The sequence below is a fragment of the Ranitomeya variabilis genome, chromosome 5 (assembly GCF_051348905.1).
Source record: "Ranitomeya variabilis isolate aRanVar5 chromosome 5, aRanVar5.hap1, whole genome shotgun sequence".
Lineage (NCBI taxonomy): Eukaryota > Metazoa > Chordata > Amphibia > Anura > Dendrobatidae > Ranitomeya > Ranitomeya variabilis.
The window spans coordinates 674,839,433-674,864,664 of NC_135236.1; the positions used below are offsets into that span (position 1 = coordinate 674,839,433).

General features: G+C 34.6%; 1 protein-coding gene across 1 annotated transcript in view; it reads right to left on the minus strand.

The window, feature by feature from the left end:
• Window positions 1–25,232, minus strand: part of ITPR2 (inositol 1,4,5-trisphosphate receptor type 2) — a 260,824-nt gene that overhangs the window by 39,628 nt on the left and 195,964 nt on the right. The window contains exon 52 of the mRNA XM_077266872.1: window positions 20,997–21,083. Within this exon, the coding sequence (XP_077122987.1) occupies window positions 20,997–21,083 (87 nt within the window). The remainder of the gene's footprint in view (window positions 1–20,996; window positions 21,084–25,232) is intronic.

The following is a 25,232-nucleotide window of genomic DNA, read 5'->3' on the forward strand; positions in this document are numbered from 1 at the left end:
GGGGGCAGTATTATAGTAGTTATTTTCTTGTACATAGGGGCAGTATTATGGTAGTTATATTCTTGTACATAGGCAGTAATATAGTAGTTATATTCTTGTACATAGGGGCAGTATTATAGTAGTTATATTCTTGTACATAGGGGGCAGTATTATAGTAGTTATTTTCTTGTACATAGGGGGCAGTATTATAGTAGTTATTTTCTTGTACATAGGGGCAGTATTATGGTAGTTATATTCTTGTACATAGGCAGTAATATAGTAGTTATATTCTTGTACATAGGGGCAGTATTATAGTAGTTATATTCTTGTACATAGGGGGCAGTATTATAGTAGTTATTTTCTTGTACATAGGGGGCAGTATTATAGTAGTTATTTTCTTGTACATAGGGGCAGTATTATGGTAGTTATATTCTTGTACATAGGCAGTAATATAGTGGTTATATTCTTGTACATAGGGGCAGTATTATAGTAGTTATTTTCTTGTACATAGGGGCAGTATTATGGTAGTTATATTCTTGTACATAGGCAGTAATATATTAGTTATATTCTTGTACATAGGGGCAGTATTATAGTAGTTATATTCTTGTACATAGGGGCAGTATTATAGTAGTTATATTCTTGTACATAGGGGCAGTATTATAGTAGTTATATTCTTGTACATAGGGGCAGTATTATAGTAGTTATATTCTTGTACATAGGAGCAGTATTATAGTAGTTATATTCTTGTACATAGGGGCAGTAATATAGTAGTTATATTCTTGTACATAGGGGCAGTATTATAGTAGTTATATTCTTGTACATAGGGGCAGTATTATAGTAGTTATATTCTTGTACATAGGGGCAGTATTATAGTAGTTATATTCTTGTACATAGGGGCAGTATTATAGTAGTTATATTATTGTACATAGGGGCAGTATTATAGTAGTTATATTCTTGTACATAGGGGCAGTATTATAGTAGTTATATTCTTGTACATAGGGACAGTATTATAGTAGTTATATTCTTGTACATAGGGGCAGTATTATAGTAGTTATATTCTTGTACATAGGGGCAGTATTATAGTAGTTATACTCTTGTACATAGGGGGCAGTATTATAGTAGTTATATTCTTGTACATAGGGGCAGTATTATAGTAGTTATATTATTGTACATGGGGCAGTATTATAGCAGTTATATTCTTGTACATAGGGGCAGTATTATAGCAGTTATATTCTTGTACATAGGGGCAGTATTATAGTAGTTATATTCTTGTACATAGGGGCAGTATTATAGTAGTTATATTCTTGTACATAGGGGCAGTATTATAGTAGTTATATTCTTGTACATAGGGGCAGTATTATAGTAGTTATATTCTTGTACATAGGAGCAGTATTATAGTAGTTATATTCTTGTACATAGGGGGCAGTATTATAGTAGTTATATTCTTGTACATAGGGGCAGTAATATAGTAGTTATATTCTTGTACATAGGGGCAGTATTATATTAGTTATAGTCTTGTATATAGGAGCAGTATTATAGTAGTTATATTCTTGTACATAGGGGCAGTATTATAGCAGTTATATTCTTGTACATAGGGGCAGTATTATAGTACATATTCTTGTACATAGGAGCAGTATTATAGTAGTTATATTCTTGTACATAGGAGGAGTATTATAGTAGTTATATTCTTGTACATAGAGGCAGTATTATAGTAGTTATATTCTTGTACATAGAGGCAGTATTATAGTAGTTATATTCTTGTATATAGGAGCAGTATTATAGTAGTTATATTCTTGTACATAGGGGCAGTATTATAGTAGATATGTTATTGTACATAGGGGCAGTATTATAGTAGTTATATTCTTGTACATAGGGGCAGTATTATAGTAGTTATATTCTTGTACATAGGGGCAGTATTATAGTAGTTATATTCTTGTACATAGGGGCAGTATTATAGTAGTTATTTTCTTGTATATAGGGGGCAGTATTATAGTAGTTATATTCTTGTACATAGGGGGCAGTATTATAGTAGTTATATTCTTGTACATAGGGGGCAGTATTATAGTAGTTATTTTCTTGTACATAGGGGGCAGTATTATAGTAGTTATTTTCTTGTACATAGGGGGCAGTATTATAGTAGTTATATTCTTGTACATAGGGGCAGTATTATAGCAGTTATATTCTTGTACATAGGGGCAGTATTATAGTAGATATTCTTGTACATAGGAGCAGTATTATAGCAGTTATATTCTTGTACATAGGAGGAGTATTATAGTAGTTATATTCTTGTACATAGGGGCAGTAATATAGTAGTTATATTCTTGTACATAGGAGTATTATAGTAGTTATATTCCTGTACATAGGGGGCAGTATTATAGTAGTTATATTCTTGTACATAGGGGGCAGTATTATAGTAGTTATTTTCTTGTACATAGGGGGCAGTATTATAGTAGTTATTTTCTTGTACATAGGGGGCAGTATTATAGTAGTTATATTCTTGTACATAGGGGCAGTATTATAGCAGTTATATTCTTGTACATAGGGGCAGTATTATAGTAGATATTCTTGCACATAGGAGCAGTATTATAGTAGTTATATTCTTGTACATAGGAGGAGTATTATAGTAGTTATATTCTTGTACATAGAGGCAGTATTATAGTAGTTATATTCTTGTACATAGAGGCAGCATTATAGTAGTTATATTCTTGTACATAGGAGGAGTATTATAGTAGTTATATTCTTGTACATAGGGGCAGTATTATAGTAGTTATTTTCTTGTACATAGGGGCAGTATTATGGTAGTTATATTCTAGTACATAGGCAGTAATATAGTAGTTATATTCTTGTACATAGGGGGCAGTATTATAGTAGTTATTTTCTTGTACATAGGGGCAGTATTATGGTAGTTATATTCTTGTACATAGGCAGTAATATAGTAGTTATATTCTTGTACATAGGGGCAGTATTATAGTAGTTATATTCTTGTACATAGGGGGCAGTATTATAGTAGTTATTTTCTTGTACATAGGGGGCAGTATTATAGTAGTTATTTTCTTGTACATAGGGGCAGTATTATGGTAGTTATATTCTTGTACATAGGCAGTAATATAGTAGTTATATTCTTGTACATAGGGGCAGTATTATAGTAGTTATATTCTTGTACATAGGGGGCAGTATTATAGTAGTTATTTTCTTGTACATAGGGGGCAGTATTATAGTAGTTATTTTCTTGTACATAGGGGCAGTATTATGGTAGTTATATTCTTGTACATAGGCAGTAATATAGTGGTTATATTCTTGTACATAGGGGCAGTATTATAGTAGTTATTTTCTTGTACATAGGGGCAGTATTATGGTAGTTATATTCTTGTACATAGGCAGTAATATAGTAGTTATATTCTTGTACATAGGGGCAGTATTATAGTAGTTATATTCTTGTACATAGGGGCAGTATTATAGTAGTTATATTCTTGTACATAGGGGCAGTATTATAGTAGTTATATTCTTGTACATAGGGGCAGTATTATAGTAGTTATATTCTTGTACATAGGAGCAGTATTATAGTAGTTATATTCTTGTACATAGGGGCAGTAATATAGTAGTTATATTCTTGTACATAGGGGCAGTATTATAGTAGTTATATTCTTGTACATAGGGGCAGTATTATAGTAGTTATATTCTTGTACATAGGGGCAGTATTATAGTAGTTATTTTCTTGTACATAGGGGGCAGTATTATAGTAGTTATATTCTTGTACATAGGGGGCAGTAATATAGTAGTTATATTCTTGTACATAGGGGGCAGTATTATAGTAGTTATTTTCTTGTACATAGGGGTCAGTATTATAGCAGTTATATTCTTGTACATAGGGGCAGTATTATAGTAGTTATATTCTTGTATATAGGAGCAGTATTATAGTAGTTATATTCTTGTACATAGGGGCAGTATTATAGTAGTTATGTTATTGTACATAGGGGGCAGTATTATAGTAGTTATATTCTTGTACATAGGAGGAGTATTATTGTAGTTATATTCTTGTACATAGGGGCAGTATTATAGTAGTTATTTTCTTGTACATAGGGGCAGTATTATGGTAGTTATATTCTTGTACATAGGCAGTAATATAGTAGTTATATTCTTGTACATAGGGGCAGTATTATAGTAGTTATATTCTTGTACATAGGGGGCAGTATTATGGTAGTTATATTCTTGTACATAGGCAGTAATATAGTAGTTATATTCTTGTACATAGGGGCAGTATTATGGTAGTTATTTTCTTGTACATAGGGGCAGTATTATGGTAGTTATATTCTTGTACATAGGGGGCAGTATTATAGTAGTTATTTTCTTGTACATAGGAGCAGTATTATAGTAGTTATATTCTTGTACATAGGAGCAGTATTATAGTAGTTATATTCTTGTACATAGGAGGAGTATTATAGTAGTTATATTCTTGTACATAGAGGCAGTATTATAGTAGTTATATTCTTGTACATAGGAGGAGTATTATAGTAGTTATATTCTTGTACATAGGAGCAGTATTATAGTAGTTATATTCTTGTACATAGGAGCAGTATTATAGTAGTTATATTCTTGTATATAGGAGCAGTATTATAGTAGTTATATTCTTGTACATAGGAGGAGTATTATAGTAGTCTAAGGGGTATCGTTTCTCCTTATGGAGAGTGACATACCATCTCTGGCTTGTCAAGGTAAGGAGGCTTATTTGTCGTACAATGCTCCTCTGGGAATTTAAATATGCAAATTGTCTCTTCTGAGAAAAAGAGGACTTAACTCTATAGCGCCACCTGTTGGAAGTAGCGATCCTACAAGTCACAATCAACCCTTTAACGAGTCGTGCAATATGACTTAGGATAAAAGCCAAATCAGTATCTCAATTCGCAGACACGGTGTTTCGGGCTGTTGGCCCTCGTCAGTGCGAAGCATGAGAACTGATTTGGCTAGGTGAGAGGCTCGTACGGCAAATAAGCCTCCTTACCTTGACAAGGCATGTCAAGGTATGTCACTCTCCATAAGGAGAAACGATACCCCTTAGACCCCAGTCCTTATTCATTCTCGTCTGGACTACTGCAACTCTCTTCTGATCGGTCTCCCTCTTACCAAACTTTCTCCTCTCCAATCCATCTTGAATTCGGCAGCCAGGGTCATATTTCTGTCCAGCCGCTTCACCGATGCCTCCATCTTGTGCCAGTCATTACACTGGCTACACATTCGCTGCAGGGTCCAGTATAAACTCATCTCTCTCACCCACAAAGCTCTCCACAGTTCTGCACCGCCTTATATCTCCTCTCTCATCTCTGTCTATCGCCCTACACGTGCCCTCCGTTCTACAAATTACCTAAGGCTAACATCCCCGTAATCCGAACCTCGCACCTCCGTCTCCAAGACTTCTCTCGTGCTGCACCAGCTCTCTGGAATGCACTTCCCCAGATGATCAGACTGATACCTAGCCCCGACCTATTCAAGCGCGCTCTAAAAACCCATCTCTTCAAACAAGCCTACCACATCAACTACTCAGTAAACTAACTTTGCCCTGTTCCCTCCTTCCAAATATTACTCTGAATCTGTACCCTACTATTCATCTGTCTCCACACTCTCCATGCACACGATAACTGCACCTGATACTTGACTATTGCACTTAAACACACGGGCTGATGACCGGATCATGCAGCTTTGTATGAAAATCCCTATTCACTATAATTGCCAGACCTGAAATAACAAGCACTTTTCACCTATTGTGTCCCCCCATTTCCTTGTAGATTGTAAGCTCGCGAGCAGGGACCTCACTCCTAATGTCACGGTTTAAATTGTCTTAACTTGTATTGAATTTGTCTGTATAAGTCCCCGCTTAATAGTAAAGTGCTGCGGAATATGGTGGCGCTATATAAATAAAGATTATTATTATTATTATAGTAGTTATATTCTTGTACATAGGAGCAGTATTATAGTAGTTATATTCTTGTACATAGGGGCAGTATTATAGTAGTTATATTCTTGTACATAGGGGCAGTATTATAGTAGTTATATTATTGTACATAGGGGCAGTATTATAGTAGTTATACTCTTGTACATAGGGGCAGTATTATAGTAGTTATATTCTTGTACATAGGGACAGTATTATAGTAGTTATATTCTTGTACATAGGGGCAGTATTATAGTAGTTATATTCTTGTACATAGGGGCAGTATTATAGTAGTTATACTCTTGTACATAGGGGGCAGTATTATAGTAGTTATATTCTTGTACATAGGGGCAGTATTATAGTAGTTATATTATTGTACATGGGGCAGTATTATAGCAGTTATATTCTTGTACATAGGGGCAGTATTATAGTAGTTATATTCTTGTACATAGGGGCAGTATTATAGTAGTTATATTCTTGTACATAGGGGCAGTATTATAGTAGTTATATTCTTGTACATAGGGGCAGTATTATAGTAGTTATACTCTTGTACATAGGGGGCAGTATTATAGTAGTTATATTCTTGTACATAGGGGCAGTATTATAGTAGTTATATTATTGTACATGGGGCAGTATTATAGCAGTTATATTCTTGTACATAGGGGCAGTATTATAGTAGTTATATTCTTGTACATAGGGGCAGTATTATAGTAGTTATATTCTTGTACATAGGGGCAGTATTATAGTAGTTATATTCTTGTACATAGGGGCAGTATTATAGTAGTTATATTCTTGTACATAGGGGCAGTATTATAGTAGTTATATTCTTGTACATAGGAGCAGTATTATAGTAGTTATATTCTTGTACATAGGGGGCAGTATTATAGTAGTTATATTCTTGTACATAGGGGCAGTAATATAGTAGTTATATTCTTGTACATAGGGGCAGTATTATATTAGTTATAGTCTTGTATATAGGAGCAGTATTATAGTAGTTATATTCTTGTACATAGGGGCAGTATTATAGCAGTTATATTCTTGTACATAGGGGCAGTATTATAGTACATATTCTTGTACATAGGAGCAGTATTATAGTAGTTATATTCTTGTACATAGGAGGAGTATTATAGTAGTTATATTCTTGTACATAGAGGCAGTATTATAGTAGTTATATTCTTGTACATAGAGGCAGTATTATAGTAGTTATATTCTTGTATATAGGAGCAGTATTATAGTAGTTATATTCTTGTACATAGGGGCAGTATTATAGTAGATATGTTATTGTACATAGGGGCAGTATTATAGTAGTTATATTCTTGTACATAGGGGCAGTATTATAGTAGTTATATTCTTGTACATAGGGGCAGTATTATAGTAGTTATATTCTTGTACATAGGGGCAGTATTATAGTAGTTATTTTCTTGTATATAGGGGGCAGTATTATAGTAGTTATATTCTTGTACATAGGGGGCAGTATTATAGTAGTTATATTCTTGTACATAGGGGGCAGTATTATAGTAGTTATTTTCTTGTACATAGGGGGCAGTATTATAGTAGTTATTTTCTTGTACATAGGGGGCAGTATTATAGTAGTTATATTCTTGTACATAGGGGCAGTATTATAGCAGTTATATTCTTGTACATAGGGGCAGTATTATAGTAGATATTCTTGTACATAGGAGCAGTATTATAGCAGTTATATTCTTGTACATAGGAGGAGTATTATAGTAGTTATATTCTTGTACATAGGGGCAGTAATATAGTAGTTATATTCTTGTACATAGGAGTATTATAGTAGTTATATTCCTGTACATAGGGGGCAGTATTATAGTAGTTATATTCTTGTACATAGGGGGCAGTATTATAGTAGTTATTTTCTTGTACATAGGGGGCAGTATTATAGTAGTTATTTTCTTGTACATAGGGGGCAGTATTATAGTAGTTATATTCTTGTACATAGGGGCAGTATTATAGCAGTTATATTCTTGTACATAGGGGCAGTATTATAGTAGATATTCTTGCACATAGGAGCAGTATTATAGTAGTTATATTCTTGTACATAGGAGGAGTATTATAGTAGTTATATTCTTGTACATAGAGGCAGTATTATAGTAGTTATATTCTTGTACATAGAGGCAGTATTATAGTAGTTATATTCTTGTACATAGGAGGAGTATTATAGTAGTTATATTCTTGTACATAGGGGCAGTATTATAGTAGTTATTTTCTTGTACATAGGGGCAGTATTATGGTAGTTATATTCTAGTACATAGGCAGTAATATAGTAGTTATATTCTTGTACATAGGGGGCAGTATTATAGTAGTTATTTTCTTGTACATAGGGGCAGTATTATGGTAGTTATATTCTTGTACATAGGCAGTAATATAGTAGTTATATTCTTGTACATAGGGGCAGTATTATAGTAGTTATATTCTTGTACATAGGGGGCAGTATTATAGTAGTTATTTTCTTGTACATAGGGGGCAGTATTATAGTAGTTATTTTCTTGTACATAGGGGCAGTATTATGGTAGTTATATTCTTGTACATAGGCAGTAATATAGTAGTTATATTCTTGTACATAGGGGCAGTATTATAGTAGTTATATTCTTGTACATAGGGGGCAGTATTATAGTAGTTATTTTCTTGTACATAGGGGGCAGTATTATAGTAGTTATTTTCTTGTACATAGGGGCAGTATTATGGTAGTTATATTCTTGTACATAGGCAGTAATATAGTGGTTATATTCTAAAACATAGGGGCAGTATTATAGTAGTTATTTTCTTGTACATAGGGGCAGTATTATGGTAGTTATATTCTTGTACATAGGCAGTAATATATTAGTTATATTCTTGTACATAGGGGCAGTATTATAGTAGTTATATTCTTGTACATAGGGGCAGTATTATAGTAGTTATATTCTTGTACATAGGGGCAGTATTATAGTAGTTATATTCTTGTACATAGGGGCAGTATTATAGTAGTTATATTCTTGTACATAGGAGCAGTATTATAGTAGTTATATTCTTGTACATAGGGGCAGTAATATAGTAGTTATATTCTTGTACATAGGGGCAGTATTATAGTAGTTATATTCTTGTACATAGGGGCAGTATTATAGTAGTTATATTCTTGTACATAGGGGCAGTATTATAGTAGTTATATTCTTGTACATAGGGGCAGTATTATAGTAGTTATATTATTGTACATAGGGGCAGTATTATAGTAGTTATATTCTTGTACATAGGGGCAGTATTATAGTAGTTATATTCTTGTACATAGGGACAGTATTATAGTAGTTATATTCTTGTACATAGGGGCAGTATTATAGTAGTTATATTCTTGTACATAGGGGCAGTATTATAGTAGTTATACTCTTGTACATAGGGGGCAGTATTATAGTAGTTATATTCTTGTACATAGGGGCAGTATTATAGTAGTTATATTATTGTACATGGGGCAGTATTATAGCAGTTATATTCTTGTACATAGGGGCAGTATTATAGTAGTTATATTCTTGTACATAGGGGCAGTATTATAGTAGTTATATTCTTGTACATAGGGGCAGTATTATAGTAGTTATATTCTTGTACATAGGGGCAGTATTATAGTAGTTATACTCTTGTACATAGGGGGCAGTATTATAGTAGTTATATTCTTGTACATAGGGGCAGTATTATAGTAGTTATATTATTGTACATGGGGCAGTATTATAGCAGTTATATTCTTGTACATAGGGGCAGTATTATAGCAGTTATATTCTTGTACATAGGGGCAGTATTATAGTAGTTATATTCTTGTACATAGGGGCAGTATTATAGTAGTTATATTCTTGTACATAGGGGCAGTATTATAGTAGTTATATTCTTGTACATAGGGGCAGTATTATAGTAGTTATATTCTTGTACATAGGAGCAGTATTATAGTAGTTATATTCTTGTACATAGGGGGCAGTATTATAGTAGTTATATTCTTGTACATAGGGGCAGTAATATAGTAGTTATATTCTTGTACATAGGGGCAGTATTATATTAGTTATAGTCTTGTATATAGGAGCAGTATTATAGTAGTTATATTCTTGTACATAGGGGCAGTATTATAGCAGTTATATTCTTGTACATAGGGGCAGTATTATAGTACATATTCTTGTACATAGGAGCAGTATTATAGTAGTTATATTCTTGTACATAGGAGGAGTATTATAGTAGTTATATTCTTGTACATAGAGGCAGTATTATAGTAGTTATATTCTTGTACATAGAGGCAGTATTATAGTAGTTATATTCTTGTATATAGGAGCAGTATTATAGTAGTTATATTCTTGTACATAGGGGCAGTATTATAGTAGATATGTTATTGTACATAGGGGCAGTATTATAGTAGTTATATTCTTGTACATAGGGGCAGTATTATAGTAGTTATATTCTTGTACATAGGGGCAGTATTATAGTAGTTATATTCTTGTACATAGGGGCAGTATTATAGTAGTTATTTTCTTGTATATAGGGGGCAGTATTATAGTAGTTATATTCTTGTACATAGGGGGCAGTATTATAGTAGTTATATTCTTGTACATAGGGGGCAGTATTATAGTAGTTATTTTCTTGTACATAGGGGGCAGTATTATAGTAGTTATTTTCTTGTACATAGGGGGCAGTATTATAGTAGTTATATTCTTGTACATAGGGGCAGTATTATAGCAGTTATATTCTTGTACATAGGGGCAGTATTATAGTAGATATTCTTGTACATAGGAGCAGTATTATAGCAGTTATATTCTTGTACATAGGAGGAGTATTATAGTAGTTATATTCTTGTACATAGGGGCAGTAATATAGTAGTTATATTCTTGTACATAGGAGTATTATAGTAGTTATATTCCTGTACATAGGGGGCAGTATTATAGTAGTTATATTCTTGTACATAGGGGGCAGTATTATAGTAGTTATTTTCTTGTACATAGGGGGCAGTATTATAGTAGTTATTTTCTTGTACATAGGGGGCAGTATTATAGTAGTTATATTCTTGTACATAGGGGCAGTATTATAGCAGTTATATTCTTGTACATAGGGGCAGTATTATAGTAGATATTCTTGCACATAGGAGCAGTATTATAGTAGTTATATTCTTGTACATAGGAGGAGTATTATAGTAGTTATATTCTTGTACATAGAGGCAGTATTATAGTAGTTATATTCTTGTACATAGAGGCAGTATTATAGTAGTTATATTCTTGTACATAGGAGGAGTATTATAGTAGTTATATTCTTGTACATAGGGGCAGTATTATAGTAGTTATTTTCTTGTACATAGGGGCAGTATTATGGTAGTTATATTCTAGTACATAGGCAGTAATATAGTAGTTATATTCTTGTACATAGGGGGCAGTATTATAGTAGTTATTTTCTTGTACATAGGGGCAGTATTATGGTAGTTATATTCTTGTACATAGGCAGTAATATAGTAGTTATATTCTTGTACATAGGGGCAGTATTATAGTAGTTATATTCTTGTACATAGGGGGCAGTATTATAGTAGTTATTTTCTTGTACATAGGGGGCAGTATTATAGTAGTTATTTTCTTGTACATAGGGGCAGTATTATGGTAGTTATATTCTTGTACATAGGCAGTAATATAGTAGTTATATTCTTGTACATAGGGGCAGTATTATAGTAGTTATATTCTTGTACATAGGGGGCAGTATTATAGTAGTTATTTTCTTGTACATAGGGGGCAGTATTATAGTAGTTATTTTCTTGTACATAGGGGCAGTATTATGGTAGTTATATTCTTGTACATAGGCAGTAATATAGTGGTTATATTCTAAAACATAGGGGCAGTATTATAGTAGTTATTTTCTTGTACATAGGGGCAGTATTATGGTAGTTATATTCTTGTACATAGGCAGTAATATATTAGTTATATTCTTGTACATAGGGGCAGTATTATAGTAGTTATATTCTTGTACATAGGGGCAGTATTATAGTAGTTATATTCTTGTACATAGGGGCAGTATTATAGTAGTTATATTCTTGTACATAGGGGCAGTATTATAGTAGTTATATTCTTGTACATAGGAGCAGTATTATAGTAGTTATATTCTTGTACATAGGGGCAGTAATATAGTAGTTATATTCTTGTACATAGGGGCAGTATTATAGTAGTTATATTCTTGTACATAGGGGCAGTATTATAGTAGTTATATTCTTGTACATAGGGGCAGTATTATAGTAGTTATATTCTTGTACATAGGGGCAGTATTATAGTAGTTATATTATTGTACATAGGGGCAGTATTATAGTAGTTATATTCTTGTACATAGGGGCAGTATTATAGTAGTTATATTCTTGTACATAGGGACAGTATTATAGTAGTTATATTCTTGTACATAGGGGCAGTATTATAGTAGTTATATTCTTGTACATAGGGGCAGTATTATAGTAGTTATACTCTTGTACATAGGGGGCAGTATTATAGTAGTTATATTCTTGTACATAGGGGCAGTATTATAGTAGTTATATTATTGTACATGGGGCAGTATTATAGCAGTTATATTCTTGTACATAGGGGCAGTATTATAGTAGTTATATTCTTGTACATAGGGGCAGTATTATAGTAGTTATATTCTTGTACATAGGGGCAGTATTATAGTAGTTATATTCTTGTACATAGGGGCAGTATTATAGTAGTTATACTCTTGTACATAGGGGGCAGTATTATAGTAGTTATATTCTTGTACATAGGGGCAGTATTATAGTAGTTATATTATTGTACATGGGGCAGTATTATAGCAGTTATATTCTTGTACATAGGGGCAGTATTATAGCAGTTATATTCTTGTACATAGGGGCAGTATTATAGTAGTTATATTCTTGTACATAGGGGCAGTATTATAGTAGTTATATTCTTGTACATAGGGGCAGTATTATAGTAGTTATATTCTTGTACATAGGGGCAGTATTATAGTAGTTATATTCTTGTACATAGGAGCAGTATTATAGTAGTTATATTCTTGTACATAGGGGGCAGTATTATAGTAGTTATATTCTTGTACATAGGGGCAGTAATATAGTAGTTATATTCTTGTACATAGGGGCAGTATTATATTAGTTATAGTCTTGTATATAGGAGCAGTATTATAGTAGTTATATTCTTGTACATAGGGGCAGTATTATAGCAGTTATATTCTTGTACATAGGGGCAGTATTATAGTACATATTCTTGTACATAGGAGCAGTATTATAGTAGTTATATTCTTGTACATAGGAGGAGTATTATAGTAGTTATATTCTTGTACATAGAGGCAGTATTATAGTAGTTATATTCTTGTACATAGAGGCAGTATTATAGTAGTTATATTCTTGTATATAGGAGCAGTATTATAGTAGTTATATTCTTGTACATAGGGGCAGTATTATAGTAGATATGTTATTGTACATAGGGGCAGTATTATAGTAGTTATATTCTTGTACATAGGGGCAGTATTATAGTAGTTATATTCTTGTACATAGGGGCAGTATTATAGTAGTTATATTCTTGTACATAGGGGCAGTATTATAGTAGTTATTTTCTTGTATATAGGGGGCAGTATTATAGTAGTTATATTCTTGTACATAGGGGGCAGTATTATAGTAGTTATATTCTTGTACATAGGGGGCAGTATTATAGTAGTTATTTTCTTGTACATAGGGGGCAGTATTATAGTAGTTATTTTCTTGTACATAGGGGGCAGTATTATAGTAGTTATATTCTTGTACATAGGGGCAGTATTATAGCAGTTATATTCTTGTACATAGGGGCAGTATTATAGTAGATATTCTTGTACATAGGAGCAGTATTATAGCAGTTATATTCTTGTACATAGGAGGAGTATTATAGTAGTTATATTCTTGTACATAGGGGCAGTAATATAGTAGTTATATTCTTGTACATAGGAGTATTATAGTAGTTATATTCCTGTACATAGGGGGCAGTATTATAGTAGTTATATTCTTGTACATAGGGGGCAGTATTATAGTAGTTATTTTCTTGTACATAGGGGGCAGTATTATAGTAGTTATTTTCTTGTACATAGGGGGCAGTATTATAGTAGTTATATTCTTGTACATAGGGGCAGTATTATAGCAGTTATATTCTTGTACATAGGGGCAGTATTATAGTAGATATTCTTGCACATAGGAGCAGTATTATAGTAGTTATATTCTTGTACATAGGAGGAGTATTATAGTAGTTATATTCTTGTACATAGAGGCAGTATTATAGTAGTTATATTCTTGTACATAGAGGCAGCATTATAGTAGTTATATTCTTGTACATAGGAGGAGTATTATAGTAGTTATATTCTTGTACATAGGGGCAGTATTATAGTAGTTATTTTCTTGTACATAGGGGCAGTATTATGGTAGTTATATTCTAGTACATAGGCAGTAATATAGTAGTTATATTCTTGTACATAGGGGGCAGTATTATAGTAGTTATTTTCTTGTACATAGGGGCAGTATTATGGTAGTTATATTCTTGTACATAGGCAGTAATATAGTAGTTATATTCTTGTACATAGGGGCAGTATTATAGTAGTTATATTCTTGTACATAGGGGGCAGTATTATAGTAGTTATTTTCTTGTACATAGGGGGCAGTATTATAGTAGTTATTTTCTTGTACATAGGGGCAGTATTATGGTAGTTATATTCTTGTACATAGGCAGTAATATAGTAGTTATATTCTTGTACATAGGGGCAGTATTATAGTAGTTATATTCTTGTACATAGGGGGCAGTATTATAGTAGTTATTTTCTTGTACATAGGGGGCAGTATTATAGTAGTTATTTTCTTGTACATAGGGGCAGTATTATGGTAGTTATATTCTTGTACATAGGCAGTAATATAGTGGTTATATTCTTGTACATAGGGGCAGTATTATAGTAGTTATTTTCTTGTACATAGGGGCAGTATTATGGTAGTTATATTCTTGTACATAGGCAGTAATATAGTAGTTATATTCTTGTACATAGGGGCAGTATTATAGTAGTTATATTCTTGTACATAGGGGCAGTATTATAGTAGTTATATTCTTGTACATAGGGGCAGTATTATAGTAGTTATATTCTTGTACATAGGGGCAGTATTATAGTAGTTATATTCTTGTACATAGGAGCAGTATTATAGTAGTTATATTCTTGTACATAGGGGCAGTAATATAGTAGTTATATTCTTGTACATAGGGGCAGTATTATAGTAGTTATATTCTTGTACATAGGGGCAGTATTATAGTAGTTATATTCTTGTACATAGGGGCAGTATTATAGTAGTTATTTTCTTGTACATAGGGGGCAGTATTATAGTAGTTATATTCTTGTACATAGGGGGCAGTAATATAGTAGTTATATTCTTGTACATAGGGGGCAGTATTATAGTAGTTATTTTCTTGTACATAGGGGTCAGTATTATAGCAGTTATATTCTTGTACATAGGGGCAGTATTATAGTAGTTATATTCTTGTATATAGGAGCAGTATTATAGTAGTTATATTCTTGTACATAGGGGCAGTATTATAGTAGTTATGTTATTGTACATAGGGGGCAGTATTATAGTAGTTATATTCTTGTACATAGGAGGAGTATTATTGTAGTTATATTCTTGTACATAGGGGCAGTATTATAGTAGTTATTTTCTTGTACATAGGGGCAGTATTATGGTAGTTATATTCTTGTACATAGGCAGTAATATAGTAGTTATATTCTTGTACATAGGGGCAGTATTATAGTAGTTATATTCTTGTACATAGGGGGCAGTATTATGGTAGTTATATTCTTGTACATAGGCAGTAATATAGTAGTTATATTCTTGTACATAGGGGCAGTATTATGGTAGTTATTTTCTTGTACATAGGGGCAGTATTATGGTAGTTATATTCTTGTACATAGGGGGCAGTATTATAGTAGTTATTTTCTTGTACATAGGAGCAGTATTATAGTAGTTATATTCTTGTACATAGGAGCAGTATTATAGTAGTTATATTCTTGTACATAGGAGGAGTATTATAGTAGTTATATTCTTGTACATAGAGGCAGTATTATAGTAGTTATATTCTTGTACATAGGAGGAGTATTATAGTAGTTATATTCTTGTACATAGGAGCAGTATTATAGTAGTTATATTCTTGTACATAGGAGCAGTATTATAGTAGTTATATTCTTGTATATAGGAGCAGTATTATAGTAGTTATATTCTTGTACATAGGAGGAGTATTATAGTAGTCTAAGGGGTATCGTTTCTCCTTATGGAGAGTGACATACCATCTCTGGCTTGTCAAGGTAAGGAGGCTTATTTGTCGTACAATGCTCCTCTGGGAATTTAAATATGCAAATTGTCTCTTCTGAGAAAAAGAGGACTTAACTCTATAGCGCCACCTGTTGGAAGTAGCGATCCTACAAGTCACAATCAACCCTTTAACGAGTCGTGCAATATGACTTAGGATAAAAGCCAAATCAGTATCTCAATTCGCAGACACGGTGTTTCGGGCTGTTGGCCCTCGTCAGTGCGAAGCATGAGAACTGATTTGGCTAGGTGAGAGGCTCGTACGGCAAATAAGCCTCCTTACCTTGACAAGGCATGTCAAGGTATGTCACTCTCCATAAGGAGAAACGATACCCCTTAGACCCCAGTCCTTATTCATTCTCGTCTGGACTACTGCAACTCTCTTCTGATCGGTCTCCCTCTTACCAAACTTTCTCCTCTCCAATCCATCTTGAATTCGGCAGCCAGGGTCATATTTCTGTCCAGCCGCTTCACCGATGCCTCCATCTTGTGCCAGTCATTACACTGGCTACACATTCGCTGCAGGGTCCAGTATAAACTCATCTCTCTCACCCACAAAGCTCTCCACAGTTCTGCACCGCCTTATATCTCCTCTCTCATCTCTGTCTATCGCCCTACACGTGCCCTCCGTTCTACAAATTACCTAAGGCTAACATCCCCGTAATCCGAACCTCGCACCTCCGTCTCCAAGACTTCTCTCGTGCTGCACCAGCTCTCTGGAATGCACTTCCCCAGATGATCAGACTGATACCTAGCCCCGACCTATTCAAGCGCGCTCTAAAAACCCATCTCTTCAAACAAGCCTACCACATCAACTACTCAGTAAACTAACTTTGCCCTGTTCCCTCCTTCCAAATATTACTCTGAATCTGTACCCTACTATTCATCTGTCTCCACACTCTCCATGCACACGATAACTGCACCTGATACTTGACTATTGCACTTAAACACACGGGCTGATGACCGGATCATGCAGCTTTGTATGAAAATCCCTATTTACTATAATTGCCAGACCTGAAATAACAAGCACTTTTCACCTATTGTGTCCCCCCATTTCCTTGTAGATTGTAAGCTCGCGAGCAGGGACCTCACTCCTAATGTCACGGTTTAAATTGTCTTAACTTGTATTGAATTTGTCTGTATAAGTCCCCGCTTAATTGTAAAGTGCTGCGGAATATGGTGGCGCTATATAAATAAAGATTATTATTATTATTATAGTAGTTATATTCTTGTACATAGGAGCAGTATTATAGTAGTTATATTCTTGTACATAGGGGCAGTATTATAGTAGTTATATTCTTGTACATAGGGGCAGTATTATAGTAGTTATATTATTGTACATAGGGGCAGTATTATAGTAGTTATATTCTTGTACATAGGGGCAGTATTATAGTAGTTATATTCTTGTACATAGGGGCAGTATTATAGTAGTTATATTATTGTACATAGGGGCAGTATTATAGTAGTTATATTCTTGTACATAGGGGCAGTATTATAGTAGTTATATTCCTGTACATAGGGACAGTATTATAGTAGTTATATTCTTGTACATAGGGACAGTATTATAGTAGTTATATTCTTGTACATAGGGGCAGTATTATAGTAGTTATACTCTTGTACATAGGGGGCAGTATTATAGTAGTTATATTCTTGTACATAGGGGCAGTATTATAGTAGTTATATTATTGTACATGGGGCAGTATTATAGCAGTTATATTCTTGTACATAGGGGCAGTATTATAGTAGTTATATTCTTGTACATAGGGGCAGTATTATAGTAGTTATATTCTTGTACATAGGGGGCAGTATTATAGTAGTTATATTCTTGTACATAGGGGACAGTATTATAGTAGTTATATTCTTGTACATAGGAGCAATATTATAATAGTTATATTCTTGTACATAGGAGCAGTATTATAGTAGTTATATTCTTGTACATAGGGGCAGTATTATAGTAGTTATATTCTTGTACATAGGGGGCAGTATTATAGTAGTTATATTCTTGTACATAGGGGACAGTATTATAGTAGTTATATTCTTGTACATAGGAGCAATATTATAATAGTTATATTCTTGTACATAGGAGCAGTATTATAGTAGTTATATTCTTGTACATAGGGGCAGTATTATAGTAGTTATATTCCTGTACATAGGAGCAGTATTATAGTAGTTATATTCTTGTACATAGGGGCAGTATTATAGTAGTTATATTCTTGTACATAGGGGCAGTATTATAGTAGTTATACTCTTGTACATAGGGGGCAGTATTATAGTAGTTATATTCTTGTACATAGGGGCAGTATTACAGTAGTTTTATTATTGTACATGGGGCAGTATTATAGCAGTTATATTCTTGTACATAGGGGCAGTATTATAGCAGTTATATTCTTGTACATAGGGGCAGTATTATAGTAGTTATATTCTTGTACATATTGGGCAGTATTATAGTAGTTATATTCTTGTACATAGGGGACAGTATTATAGCAGTTATATTCTTGTACATAGGAGCAGTATTATAGTAGTTATATTCTTGTACATAGGAGCAGTATTATAGTAGTTAGATTCTTGTACATAGGAGCAGTATTCTAGTAGTTATATTATTGTACATGGGGCAGTATTATAGCAGTTATATTCTTGTACATAGGAGCAATATTATAGTAGTTATATTCTTGTACATAGGGGGCAGTATTATAGTAGTTATATTCTTGTACATAGGGGCAGTATTATAGTAGTTATATTCTTGTACATAGGGGCAGTATTATAGTAGTTATATTATTGTACATGGGGCAGTATTATAGTAGTTATATTCTTGTACATAGGGGCAGTATTATAGTAGTTAGATTCTTGTACATAGGAGCAGTATTATAGTAGTTATATTATTGTACATGGGGCAGTATTATAGCAGTTATATTCTTGTACATAGGAGCAGTATTATAGTAGTTATATTCTTGTACATAGGGGCAGTATTATAGTAGTTATATTATTGTACATGGGGCAGTATTATAGTAGTTATATTCTTGTACATAGGGGCAGTATTATAGTAGTTAGATTCTTGTACATAGGAGCAGTATTATAGTAGTTATATTATTGTACATGGGGCAGTATTATAGCAGTTATATTCTTGTACATAGGAGCAGTATTATAGTAGTTATATTATTGTACATAGGGGCAGTATTATAGTAGTTATATTCTTGTACATAGGAACAGTATAGTAGTTATATTCTTGTACATAGGAGCAGTATTATAGTAGTTATATTCTTGTACATAGGGGCAGTATTATAGTAGTTATATTCTTGTACATAGGAGCAGTATTATAGTAGTTATATTATTGTACATAGGGGCAGTATTATAGTAGTTATATTCTTGTACATAGGAACAGTATAGTAGTTATATTCTTGTATATAGGAGCAGTATTATAGTAGTTATATTATTGTACATAGGGGCAGTATTATACTGGGTTCTTTCTTGATAATTTGGGGCAGAGACTATAGGATGGAACAATATGGAGGTGTTTTTCTCTCCTCTGCAGCACTTTCTGCCTTGACATCATGGTGTTAACGTGCGTCTCACATTTTATCCCAGCTGCTCTACGCTTTTACATAATCTCGCTCAGCAGAGTCACATGTTAAGTCATTTGAGGGCTATCAATTACTCATTGTGAGAAAAAAAAAATCCTCCAGCACTGTGCAGATCTACATCTGTGAAGGTGACTGAAGAGAGAGCCGGTCCACAAAAACACTTAAGCCCTTGAGAGGAATCCTTGTTTGCCCCGCGCGCCTTGATTTACGCTGTCTGTCAAATTATCTTGTTTATGCTGCTCGGAACAAGAAAACAACTCGAGCAAATTGGTGAATTCTACAGAAAATATATATAAATATAGGAGCAAAAACAGAGCAATTAGAGACTGGGGTTAACACCTTCACAGCCAGAGGACGAAGCCCACCTGAACTGCTCTTAAAGGGCCACTCAACCAATTAACAGTTTTTTATATTAATGACCACAATGATTTGCAGCAAGTTTCAGGAGCGGAGGAGCGTATAAGAAAACCAAGCTATGTACAGACTACCATTTTTTGGTCTGTGCTTTATAATGCAGCTTTTTTTTCTTCTCATTAGCTGCAACGTATCTGCATAAGCTCAGCAAGAAATCGGTACATGGAGAAGTAAAGCACCAATGATAAGGAGCTGATGAGCTCCTCAGGGGAGGATCCAAAATAAGTGGGAGGGGTTAGTAAACAGGTGGAGTAAAAATGAGGGGGTGGAGCTTGAAGAAAGCTGAATCAATGAATTAGCAAACAGTAGAAGATGCAATGTCATTCAGGGCACCTAGGTGCCGCGCCTTCAGCCACATCTCATGATATAATTAACAGACAGATGCTAATTAATCCCGCTCCTCACTAGTAGTTGTCCTACTTTCAGACAGAGCAGTCAGGACATTCGTTCGTTCTTATTTGACTACTTTTCATCGTTTTCTGTACACTTGTGTGAAGAAATTGCAGCTTTTCCGATGTCTTAAGTTCTCATGACAACACTTCTTGTCTTTCCTTTTGGCTTTTAACCATAGTATTTGTCATAGGGAAATTGTGTGGATCTCATTAACATCTACATCAATGTCCTCAATACTCTGATTTGGTCATCAGGATCGAAAAAAAAAATGTCTTCACCAGACTTCAGAATGAAAGATCCGCATATATATTACTTTCAATACCATATTGTTGTCTTACGGGGCATTGTTAGTACCAAGGGCGTGTTTTTTAAAGGGGAAAATACCGACCTGTGAATGGTACAGATGTGGCGCACTCCTCCTTCTGACACGTGCCCATCATCGCCGTAAGAGAGGACGAACGGAATTCACTGGTACCTAGTATAAGAACAATACAAGGGAGAGGTAATAAAAAAATATATCTGTTCCTCTGCGCCAAATTTATGGTTAACTAAAGAGGGAAAAATATTGACCTTGTCCTGTTCGCTGTGACTCCAGCTGAAGTCATGATTAAAGGGGTATTCCCATCTCCAAGATCCTATCCCAATATGTAGTAGGTGTAATATTGATAATATTAGCAAATGCCTCCAATTAGAAATGTAGTATAGTTCTTCTGATTAGCTATGCTGCTTACCTCTTGTGCAGGGCGTTGCAGTAGCTTACGTATCCATAGTTAATACCACTACAGCTACTTAACTGCCACTATATGAGTGGTCGTAATCTTGGATACCTAAGCTACTACAATGCCCTGAACAAGTGGTAAGCAACAAAGCTAATCAGAAGAGGGAAATTTTGGATTCCAGAAAAAGTAATGCAATTTTACTTCTGAAGACAAGAGAGATAACTCCAGATAACAAGAGAGACAAATCCAGACAAGAGAGATCGTTCCAGATGACACAAAACATCATTCCTGATCGAATTAAAAGAGAGTATAATTCTCGACTTCAGAACAAGGAAGACAACTCTGGCTGTCCTAAGAGAAAGATCAGTCCAGAATCCAAAGGAAACCTGATCATTCCAGATCCTGTGACCATATAGGTAAATCTAGATCTTACAGAACAACAAAGAGATAAAAATTCCTTCTCTCTTCCAGGTTTTTCCAAATATCTCTTCCAGATATCAGAACGAGAAAGTTACCATAGTTTAATATCTTAGAAAGGGCGAGATAAATTCAGATCTGAAGACCAGAGAGATGATTCTGGATCTGAGAGCAAAATGACTCTAAACCAAAGATAATTCTAGAGCAAAGGGAGATAAATCAGGATCTCAAAAGCTCAAGGCTTAAAATTCAGATCTTCGTGATCAAAGATGAATCCAGAATTTAGAGCCAGGATGGTTCTCGTTATACAAGAGTCAGATGGATAAATCTGGACACAAATGAACATATTTAAGATAGTTGTGGATCTCAGAACCAGAGGAAGAAATCTATATAGAAACAAACCTAAAACAAGAAGATCAGAAAGTCAAAACCAAAGTAATAAATCTGGAATTTGGATTATTGAAAGTCCAGAGCGAATCTGTCAATGTGAGGGAGAAATCAATCTGCCCTCAAACCAGAAACAAACCAAAGACCAAAAAGTAAATCTAGATCCCAATTATTCCAGAAAGTGATTCTTTACGATTTTGGTCTGAGATGGAAAATTACTGGATCTCGGAAAAAGTAATATCTAAGTAGAGAGATAATTCTGGATCCCAAGTTAAAGGAGAAAAATCCAAACAGAAAGATAAATGCAGATTTTAGAGGCATATAGATTATTTTAGGTTTTGGAACAAGGAAGATAAATCTGGATTTTGGAGCAGTAGAATTTTAGTCCAAGAGCTAAATCCCCACCTCAGATGAGGACATACATAAAATGTCAGAGCAGAAGTTAAACCAGAAAGATCATTTTGATATTGGTGAAATAAATCTAGATCTAGAAGATTATTCCAGATCTTTGGGGCAATGGGATTCATCTAGATAAATTAGATAAGATAGTTTGGCAATTCAAAATAAAGAAGGTGAAAATGAAACAATGAACTTTAGAATCAGAACCAGAAAGATTTATCCAGATTTCAGATTGTTTAGATCTCAGACCACAGGTCTCCGGTGGTTTCTCCAGGCTGAATGTCTTTAATTCAGAGATCCAAAAATCTCCTTCTGGTTCTGAGGTCAAGATTTAGCTCTCTAGTTCTAGGATCAAAAATTAATCCGGATAGCCACAATTCTAGATAACAGATTTATATACCAGAACGATTTACCCAGATTTGAGAATTACAGAGATTGTTTAGATCTCAGGTCTCTGGTTATTTCTCCAGGCTTAATGTCTTTGGTTTTGAGATCCAGAAATCTTCTTCTGGTTCTGAGGTCGAGATTTATCTCTCTAGGTCTAGGATCAAAAATGAATCCTGAAAACCACAATTCTAAATAGCAGATTTAGATACCAGAACCAGGAAAGATCTATCCAGATTTCAGAGTTGAAGAGATTGTTTAGATATCAGACACCTAAATCCAGACCCTAGATGATCATTCTGGATCTTTGAATCTTGCCTCAATCCTTTATATCTTTGATTCCGAGATCCAGAAACCTCCCTCTGGTCCAGAGGTTGAGATTTATCTCTCTAGTTCTAGGATCAAAAATAAATCCTGATCTCCACAATTCTAGAAACCAGAACCCGAAATCTTAATCCCGATCTCAGAGTTGAAGGGATTGTTTAGACATCGGACCCCAAATGATCATTTTAGATCTTCGAATCTTGCCTCAAGCCTTTATGTCCGATTCTGAGATCCAGAAACCTCCCTCTGGTCCGGAGGTTGAAATTTATTTCACTAGTTCTAGGATCAAAAATAAATCCTGATCTCCACAATTCTAGAAACCAGAACCCAAAATCTTAATCCCGATCTCAGAGTTGAAGGGATTGTTTAGACATCGGACCTCAGATGATCATTCCTGATCTTTGAATCTGGTTTCAAGGCTTTATGGTCGTTGATTCTGAGATCCAGAAGTATTACTTGGATTCTGTGGCCGAAAATCTCTCTCCGATTCCTAGATCCATACTATCACTTTAGAATTCTAGGTGACAGATTTGGATTATATACCGTTGATATCAGAACCAGAAAAATATTTTTTCTAGATCTCGAAATAATATAAATGAATGAGGAACGACCTGCAGAAAGTTCTGGATTACGGGGGATAATTTTTTTTTCCACTTTATGACACATCTGCCTGGATTATCAATAGACGCGGTGTTATGGTACATGACTGCGCCGTGTTTTCCGTGTAATGAAGGTTTCTGCGGCCATATTTCGGAGGAGTCACAACACAGGGGTTGTGTGTGCCCCGTCCAAGCCGCACGCTGCATCTTGTAAAATTAGCTCTCTGCCTGCTGTTATTGGAGCAGCTGCCGCCGGCCAAGAAAATCCTCATGAGATTATTGGGATTAAAAAACTTCTCACAAGACCGACGTGCCGCAGAATCAACGGCCGCCAGTAACCCCTCCACGCCTGGAAGCTCCTATCACTGGCGGAAAGCAGAAATCTCCTGTCACTGAGCTACTGCAAAGTCTATTTCTGAGGTAACAAATATGGCCGCCATTCCCTATGGGGTCTTGCATGGCAAAACAGACTGTGACCCCCCCTTATCCAGGATTAATAGGGGACCTCCAAAATTATAAAGTGACGGCAAATTTTAAGATTACTTTCATATCACTGAGGTTCAGCGGCCCAGGAAAGGTGGATGCCGACCCCCTCTGGTATTTTATGACGGCCATATTGCTCGTTTTCCACATTTTCCTGTCAAATCTGTCTCTGTAGTCCATAGCAACCAATCGCAGAGCAGCTTTCATTTTACGCCAGCGGTTTACAAAATGAAAGCTGAACCCCGATTGGTTGTCGTGGGCAATACACACAGTTTTGTTTTATCATTTTAGACAGATTTTTTATTAATGAGGCCAATTAAGGAGGGAGGTGGATTTGTGGCAGCCATTTTGGTAATCAATCAGACAGAAATATACGTAGGAAAATAGAGGGGCAGAGTTATCAAAATTGTCTGTTGTTGCCCATAGCATCCAATCACAGCCCAGCTTTCATTTTATCACAGCTGTTTAGAAAATGAAAGCTTAGCTCTGATTGGTTGCTATGGGCAACAGTTTCTCTAGGTAGTGGAGGCCTATAAGGGGTTTTGTAGCCCTTTTGTTATGGTTTTCGTGTTCCTTACGCCGCCATGTCCATATCCGAGCAGGCCGCGCTCCATATACTTAAATTTCCCATCGATCTTAGATCTGAGAAAAATCAAAGCTAAGCTGCCAGGGCATACGATTGAGGGTGATGAGCAGAATTGTGAATGCAGCTCTGGAGGGGAATATAATCACAAGATACAACTCCATTTTGATTCTCCAGTCACTGAAGTATTTCCAGTACCTGAGAGCAGGCTTTTTGAGAGATCAGATTAGTGTTTATGTTGCATATTTGAAGAAAACACAGCAGTGTTCAGGGCAGAATCATGAATGCAGCTCCGGAGGTTACTGATATACTATAATAGCAATGGCAAA